Genomic DNA, 8,967 nt, shown 5'->3' on the forward strand with positions numbered 1-8,967 from the left:
TCATGTATGGGAAACATGTTACCACAACATTTTCTGATACTGTGCGTAAGGAATACGTAAAAATAATACAAGCCGACTAACATGAAGTACGCATTACTCGCAAATTTGAACTAGACGGAACACCCTTTAATGTCAACCATTAAAATGTGAAAGGAACACCGTCGGGCAACGAACACCTATCAAAACCTGCGCCTTGGAACGAAGCGGAGTCACACTCTCCCGCAAACTCTTCATGCTCAGCCTATTAGAAGTTCCCTCCGGACCTGTTGGCGGACCGAGAGTTACCCAATGCATTCTAGAATAAGATTTAACATTCATGATGTCAGCCATAACTGTGGTAGTATTAACAGGGGTATGAGTCACGTTGGCAACACAATGAATAAAAAATTCGATACATGTTTACCTCTAGAACCCACTGTTGGAAGGCATCAGAACCCGGCGTACTAAAGTGCGTAGCAGTCATAGCGGGAGCTTCTTCAGGTGAGGAAATCGCCGCAGCTGCTTGACTAGGCTCTACCCGGTGGAGTGTTGAACAGCTGGGAGCTGCAAAGAACTGGTGTATCTGCTGCCCCCCGAGGAAGAAGTTGCCGCCGGCAACCCCTGGGCTTATCCGGGGTAGACTAGACTTTGCTGCATTCGGTTCGGGGGGTCTTGGTACGTATTGGTCGGTGCCGCCGGGAAAACCAGGTTGAGAGATGCCAGGTGCAGCCTGCAACAAGATAAACAAGTTATTCACAGGAGACGGATACGGAAGAATGAAGCGACCGTCGTGAGGCAAAAGGCAAGTCAATAAACTTAAGCAACATCTTACGTCAGACGGACATCAACGAAGAGTGTAAATCACATACAACGAGCCAAGTTTAAAAGACAAACTTTTAATATCATGATCGTGGAAAGATGTTATCCAGCATATAATACGAATGAAATTAATCAATAATCAGTGAAAAGTAGTATTCTCATGTAATTTTCCAAGTCAATTTACTTCACCGTGCATACTGAAATCACATGTAAAAAATAACCAACAGAACAAAACATACCTCCGAGCAACTACGCCCCGAACGATTCCCGCTAGTCTCTCCGGAGGATCGAATCTCGACCGTCGCTGAAGTCCCTTCTCGAATGCCAGCTTGGCTCATCTCCCTTTGAGAAATGCACGTCCTCTTCGTGTGCCCGGGATGCCCACAAGAAGTGCAGCAACGCCTACTCCCCCAAGTTCTGCATTTGTCGAGGAACCAGCCTCCCTACCGCGTTTTGGGGCCCCTTTAGTCCGGGCGACCGGCGGATCCTTTACCACGTCCTGTTGCCTCTCCCTGGCCTCGTGGTCTACGGTATTGCCCCTACGCACCTGAAGCCTCCGGGCCAAAGATGTTAGTGCATCCCTCACTAAGAAGTCAGCTGCATCGTCGGAAGCTAGTTTCGCCACGACACTCATTGCACTGCACAGCGCGCCGTACCTCAATAAACAATTGCTGTTGCCCGATAGATCACATGTTTTGGATGCTGTCCATTCCTTTGCATCCTTACACCAACGCCTGACTACCAAACCAGGTGGGATTTCGTCCCAACCCTCATACTTCATCACGCAAAATATATGGCAGCAAGGAATCCCTTCACTGTTCCACAGCATGCAATCACATTCAATCTTCGGTTCGCTTGGATCGTAAAGCACCTTGCGAACCTTACGACGGTTCCCCACGCTAGAGAACTTGTAGACAGAGGTTGTGCTAATGCTGTCTTTCCCCAGAAACAGTAAACTCCCAACCCCCTTTATCTGTTTCCTAACCTCCTTGAAGACTGCCCTGGTGTATGTTTTTGCAGCAAACAGCTCGATGTTATCAAGACCTGTGGTCAGTACGGGCGTGTAGTACGATGAATAGAATTGAGTTGTGACCTCATTGTTGCGATAATCCTTTACCACCCTATCCAGGCTCTGAACCAATTCAAGAAGGCTGTTTGTGGACTTCAGGAACCCTTTGATGAATGCATTTATGCCCTCACACCTGGAAGTTGTCCTGTAACCCACGCAAAAGGTGCCCCGTAGATATGCCGTTGCCCAGCTATGCCTTAATTCGTAGGTGCTTTTGACCCAGCTGTTGTTCATTAGGCCTAAACTTTCCACCGCCGTGCTCCAGTACTCCTCGAACTCGGTAACATCGAGGTTTGCATAAACTGCCTTCTTGAACACCTTCCGAAATTCAGGCTCCTTGACCCGTAAGACACAAATTTTTTCCAAATGCCACCCGCATAGGCGATGCCTGGCTAAGGGAAGCACATCGGCGATCGCTGCCCGCATGGCTTTATCCCCGTCAGTGACCACAACGGAAGGCTTCTTGTTTTCCATGACATCAAGAATATTCAACGACACCCATTTATATGTACGGACCTCCTCGTCCTCTAGCAATGCAAAGCCGAAAATTGCTGTCTGCTTGTGATGATTTGATCCGGAGAACACCACCAGAGGCTTCTTGTACTTGTTGGACCTGTATGTTGCATCAAATGCAAGGACGTCACCGAACAACTGGTAGTCCGCCATCATCTGCCCATCCGCCCAAAATAGGCTACCAAGTTGATTCTCTGTTGTTTTGGTATATCTGGCGACAGTCATCATGTCCGCGTTGGCCTTGCCTTCCAAATAACTTATTGCCGCTGCCGCGTCTCCATTGTTAATTTGTGCTATTCTTTGGCTATGAACGTAATTGTACAGATCCCTCTTAGTAAACCAAAGCATCCCGTAACCCCCTGACTGCCCGGCCATGTACGCCATTATCTTGGACGTCGCAATGCCAAACTTTTTTAGACTATCCACTTGAGCTTTGTCACTGTCACTCAGATTGCGATGACTCGGAAGAAGATGTCGAAACATAGTTGTAGCAAGAGGGTGGTTATGGTTGTCGTCTATTCTCCGGACTTTCCAAACCTGATCTTGAAGATCATAGTAAATTTTCAGCTTCGCTGAACAACCCGTGCGACTCTCCAGCTTCTCCTCCCTCACTCTTTCTGGACGATCGTAGTGTTTCTCATGCCTTGTGCCTTGACGATGACAAAAAAAAGTCTCGTCTTACCAAAAGACCATTCATTCGGGCCACGTCACCCTTCCTTACACCGAACCCCCTGAGTCTGGCAAACTGTTTGTATGCCGCGTAAGCATCTTCCTCGGTACTGAACACTTTGTCTAAGAAATCGTCCGTCGACCTAAAACCGGGAGCATCAGGTTCACATGTCTCCTGCCCTGGCCCGACCCCGTTCCCATGGGTTTCCTCACCCGTTTCGGCCGTCTCGGAGTCACTGTGAAAGGATTCATCCTCGTCATCCCCAATCGGAGAAGACACGCGGAAATACTCCTCCTCACTAAGACTGCCCGAGTCATCTTCTCCAACAGTGAAATGCGACTGCGAATCCATTCTTCAAGCAAACAACAAAGGATGTCAGTCACCTAGAAGATGGCTAATCGGCAGGAAACCTATCATGACTTACTATGCGACTTAATGAAACACCCGCATCGGAATAGGTAGTTAAAACAGGCTAACCATACATAAATATTCAAATATTCAAATAATTAAATACACAACAAGTCTATGCTTATAGATGATGCTACGTATTTTACCGCACATTGACTAACCGGTGAACTCATTAACAATGCCACGAGTCCAACATACTTACATACATTCGGGTCCAACTTATGGACACAATGTGGATACCATGAACAAGCTTTATCGATTTCAATCAACACTAAAGACTTGCCTTCTGTCCAATTTCTTCAACCTGGAGGAATGGATTATTTAAGCAATGCAGCAAAATTATCCAAATGTTCTAAAAGAAAAACCATAACAACAATAACTGTTTTTAATTGAGATCATAACAAGAACAAAAAAAAGAAAACAGAAAGAATGGGAGCCATGCTCCATCACAACATTAGTATAGGAAATGTTATCTTTGACTAAAGTAAATAGTCTTTCTTATGCCACTGATCTATGGAGTGGGAACCTACATTGAATACATCTAATTCAACACCTCCCCATACAAAATATATTACACTTATTATTGACTTATCAAAAATTAAAAAAAAAATTAATAATAGCCTAACGCCATACAAACAAAACTAGCACAATGTAATAGATATCTCACGTTACTCAACCAATGGAACATGTAAACCTTATAACTCCTCTCTTAAGCCAACTCTCACACTATTATTCGTCTGATTTTTTATTGGTACCTTCGGTGTGAGACAGACACAACATACTAATGCACTGAGACCTTCCATGGTTTTACTTATCCTTAGTAAAGACTATACAACTGTTACTTGCACGATCTCTGACCTCCCGCTACACATCCACAAACATGTCAACCTTTCTTTCTATGAACCCTGCTTTCTATCACAATTAACTTCTTTTTCTCCGTAATCTCATTTTCGTTCTTACAGTGTTGGCAACTCCATAAAAAGGTACCTTGAAGACTAAACTGATGCACGGCAATGTGCACAGGACTCAATTCATGTGTTCTACGCAATGACAGGCTACACTAAGGAAGGAAGACTTGAATGTCAAACATAAAAAAGACAAAGAGGGATTAGAAATTTCGTGTGACAATTACCAATTAGAAATCAATTCCAAAAGTCTATATCACCAACAATTCAGTATTCAGGTTGAACGACACAAGCTGGCATTCTTCTCATAAAAATTGAAGAAGAGGAAAGCACCCAGGCAATAACATATATGGCAGAACTGGGTAAACCCCGTACCTCATGCATCTAGCGGAAGCCCGAAGCCAGGCACAACACAACATATTAATGGACTGAGTTGAATTCAACACACCCAATGCTTCAGACCTCTGAAGCGAGACACCATTTTCAACAGATTATATTCCACCAGATCAACAACCACCATACTTCATACCTAAATCGACACGGGAAGTAGCGCAGAACCGGGTTTCTCCCCCGCCGGCAGCGGTTACGTCTATCGCACAGCCCTAATCAGCGCCAGATACGACAAGAACCATCAAACTACACTGGAGTTTGTTTCCAGCCTTCGACTTCTGCCTCTGCAGCAACACTATCTCCCTCTGCCTCGAACCTAGCGCATCATTTTTGGCCACAACACCGTCGTCACTGATTCGCTTCCCTTTGATGCATCAGGGTCTGCGTCTGTATTTTTTTTCCTCCCTTCTAATTTCAATACCAAAAAACAAAACCCATTTTCTATTGGATACCCAAATATTTTTCTTGGCATAACCCATCTTAACAAGTCCACTAACAGACTGTGCAACCAAAAAGCTTCGGCTGGTGGCTCAGCCAACCATGCCATCAACCAGTAGACAAGCTCTGCAAAAGAGAGCAACGTGTCGATCTCATGATAATTGGGATAGAAAATCTGTAAATCTGTATCAATTTAAATCTTTACCATAGAAGGGCCCCTTTTGATATTGTTGTTTATGAATGTTAAATATGTTGGCTCTTGAAAGAATGATGAAAAGGAGAAATGTTATTGATAATCTGAAAAATCATAAAATTGATTCTTGAAGCAAGAAAAAATAGTGAATACAAAAGCTTGCGAAAAAAAAAGAAAAGAAAAAATGGCGAAAAAAAAAGAGAAAGAAAAAGAAAAAGCAAGCAGAAAAAGCCAAAAGCTCTTTAAACCAAAAGGCAAGAGCAAAAAGCCAATAGCCCTTAAAACCAAAAGTCAAGGGTAATAAAAAGGATCCAAGGCTTTGAGCATCAGTGGATAGGAGGGCCTAAAGGAATAAAATCCTGGCCTAAGCGGCTAAACCAAGCTGTCCCTAACCATGTGCTTGTGGCGTGAAGGTGTCAGGTGAAAACTTGAGACTGAGCGGTTAAAGTCGATGTCCAAATCAAAAAGAAGAGTGTGCTTAACAACCCTGGACACCTCTAATTGGGGAATCTAGCAAAACTGAGTCACAATCTAAAAAGGTTCACCCAATTATGTATCTGTGGCATTTATGTATCCGGTAGTAATACTGGAAAACAAAGTGCTTAGGGCCACGACCAAGACTCATAAAGTAGCTGTGTTCAAGAATCAACATACTGAACTAGGAGAATCAATAACACTATCTGAATTTTGAGTTTCTATAGATGCCAATCATTCTGAACTTCAAGGGATAAAGTGAGATGCCAAAACTGTTCAGAGGCAAAAAGCTACTAGTCCCGCTCATCTGATTGGAGCTAAGTTTCATTGATATTTTGGGATTTATAGTATATTCTCTTCTATTTATCCTATTTGATTTTCAGTTGCTTGGGGACAAGCAACAATTTAAGTTTGGTGTTGTGATGAGCGGATAATTTATACGCTTTTTGGCATTGTTTTTACATAGTTTTTAGTATGATTTGATTAGTTTTTAATATATTTTTATTAGTTTTTAAATAAAAATTACATTTTTGGACTTTACTATGAGTTTGTGTATTTTTTCTGTGATTTCAGGTATTTTCTGGCTGAAATTGAGGGACTTGAGCAAAAATCAGATTCAGAGGTTGAAGAAGGACTGCAGATGCTGTTGGATTCTGACCTCCCTGCACTCAAAGTAGATTTTTTGGAGCTATAGAAGTCCAAATGGTGCGCTCTTAATTGCGTTGGAAAGTAGACATCCAGGGCTTTCTAGCAATATATAATAGTTTATACTTTGCCCGAGTTTAGATGATGCAAACTGGTGTTCAACGCCAGCTCTTTACCCTATTCTGGAGTTAAACGCCAGAAACAGGTTGCAAAGCAGAGTTAAACGCCAGAAACAGGTTACAAACTGGCGTTTAACTCCAAGGAAGACCTCTACACGTGAAAGTTTCAATGTTCAGCCCAAGCACACACCAAGTGGGCCTGGAAGTGGATTTCTGCATCATTTACTCATTTCTGTAACCCTAGTAACTAGTTTAGTATAAATAGAACTTTTTACTATCATGTTAGGCAACTGATCTTTGATTAGTCTTATGCTATCTTAGACCTTTATGGGGGCTAGCCATTCGGCCATGCCTGGACCTTGTTCTTATGTATTTTCAACAGTAGAGTTTCTACACACCATAGATTAAGGTGTGGAGCTCTGCTGTTCCTCATGAACTAATGCAAAGTACTATTATTTTTCTATTCAATTCAAGCCTATTTCTTCTCTAAGATATTCATTCGCATATAAGAACATGATGAATGTGATGATTATGTGACGCTCATCATCATTCTCACTTATGAACGCGTGCCTGACAAACACTTCCGTTCTACATGCAACCAAGCTTGAATGTGTATCTCTTAGCCTCCTGATCGTGAGATCAGAGTCTTCATAGTATAGACTAGAATTATTGGCGGCCATTCTTGAGATCCGGAAAGTCTAAACCTTGTCTGTGGTATTCCGAGTAGGATCTGGGAAGGGATGGCTGTGACGAGCTTCAAACTCGCCAGTGCTGGGCGTAGTGACAGACGCAAAAGGATTACTGAATCCTATTCCAGTATAATCGAGAACCGACAGATGATTAGCCGTGCGGTGACAGCGCATTTTGGACCATTTTCACTGAGAGGACGGGATGTAGCCATTGACAATGGTGATGCCCTATATAAAGCTTGCCATGGAAAGGAGTATGAAGGATTGGATGAAAGCAGTAGGAAAGCAGAGATTCAGAAGGAACAAAAGCATCTCTATGTGCTTATCTGAAATTCTCACCAATGAATTACATAAGTATCTCTATCTTTATTTTATATTTTATTTATATTTTAATTATCAATTCACCATAACCATTTGAATCCACCTGACTGAGATTTACAAGGTGACCATAGCTTGCTTCAAGCCGACAATCTCCGTGGGATCGACCCTTACTCACGTAAGGTTTATTACTTGGACGACCCAGTGCACTTGCTGGTTAGTTGTGCGAAGTTGCGACAAAGAACTAAAATTATGAATATGCGTATTAAGTTTTTAACGCCGTTACCAAGGAATGAACGATCACGATTTTGTGCACCATGTACCAAACTTGAATTTGATTCAAATTGGTATATGAAATTGCTTAATAATACCCAAATTAGTCCATTTTCAATTATAAAGCCCTAATTCCCAAAATATTGTCTTCTCTTCTCCAACCTCTCTGCTGTCTTCTTTTCTTCTTCGACCTTTCTGCTATCTTCCAATTCATCTTGTTTTCTCGTTTGCTTGAGTGATGATGGGTGGTGGAGAGAGAAGCTAAAGTAGCTAAGTAAGAACATGCTAAACTCAGAGATTATGCAGAGAAGTTGTTGAGATCTAATCCGGGTTCAACTATCAAGTTAGGTGTTAGTCCAATGCCTAACAGAGACGGTGTATTTAAAAGGTTTTATGTCTGTTTAGATGGGTGTAAGAAAGGTTTTGTGGGTGACTGCAGACCCTTGGTAAGACTAGATGGTGCTTTTTTGAAGACCTATTTTGGAGGTTGGCTATTGTGCGTCATGGGTCAGGACGCAAATAATCATGTATACCCAATTGCATAGGCTACTGTTCATGTTGAGAACAAAGACACCTGAAAGTGGTTCTTGGAGCTCTTGCATGAAGATATTTGAGATCAGACAGAGCATGGTTAGTGCTTCATCTCTGACATGTAGAAAGTAACCTATAGGCTATAAGGTTCAATTAGAATCACAATATATGATTTTAAGGATCATTTTGAATTAATGAACACAATTTGAAGGACTATTTTGTATTAATAACAAAAAATTGAAAGACTATTCCGAATTAAGTTATCTGTGTTATCGGTGACTGTAACATATATTGAATGACTATTTTGTTACCTTGTAAGGTCTGATCCTAGCATTGCCTGAGGTTATGCCAGGCGTACATCACCACTTCTGTGCGTGGCCCCTGTGGAAAAATTTCTAGAAATAATGGAAGGACTCACACTTAAAGAGCTTGCTTTGGAAGTGTGTTAGAGCAATGACTGTCCAAAAATTCAATGGGCATATGCAATCAATAAAGAAGGTGAATGACTATCTAGAAATTCAATGAGAATCAAGA

The 8,967-nt window shown here is 42.2% G+C and overlaps 1 protein-coding gene across 1 annotated transcript; it reads right to left on the reverse strand.

Moving 5' to 3' along the window:
- Positions 1 to 1,132: 1,132 nt before the first annotated feature.
- LOC107636207 (protein FAR1-RELATED SEQUENCE 5-like) lies at positions 1,133 to 2,764 on the reverse strand. Its single transcript, XM_016339733.2, has one exon. The coding sequence runs from the start codon at positions 2,762 to 2,764 to the stop codon at positions 1,133 to 1,135; it is 1,632 nt and encodes a 543-aa protein (XP_016195219.2).
- Positions 2,765 to 8,967: the final 6,203 nt, after the last annotated feature.

Source organism: Arachis ipaensis, chromosome B4 (assembly GCF_059453495.1).
Source record: "Arachis ipaensis isolate K30076 ecotype BB chromosome B4, ASM5945349v1, whole genome shotgun sequence".
Classification (NCBI taxonomy): domain Eukaryota; kingdom Viridiplantae; phylum Streptophyta; class Magnoliopsida; order Fabales; family Fabaceae; genus Arachis; species Arachis ipaensis.

Excerpts from the sequence above, each read along its gene's own strand:
- LOC107636207 (XM_016339733.2), bottom strand. The coding sequence starts at position 2,764 with ATGGCGTACATGGCCGGGCAGTCAGGGGGTTACGGGATGCTTTGGTTT.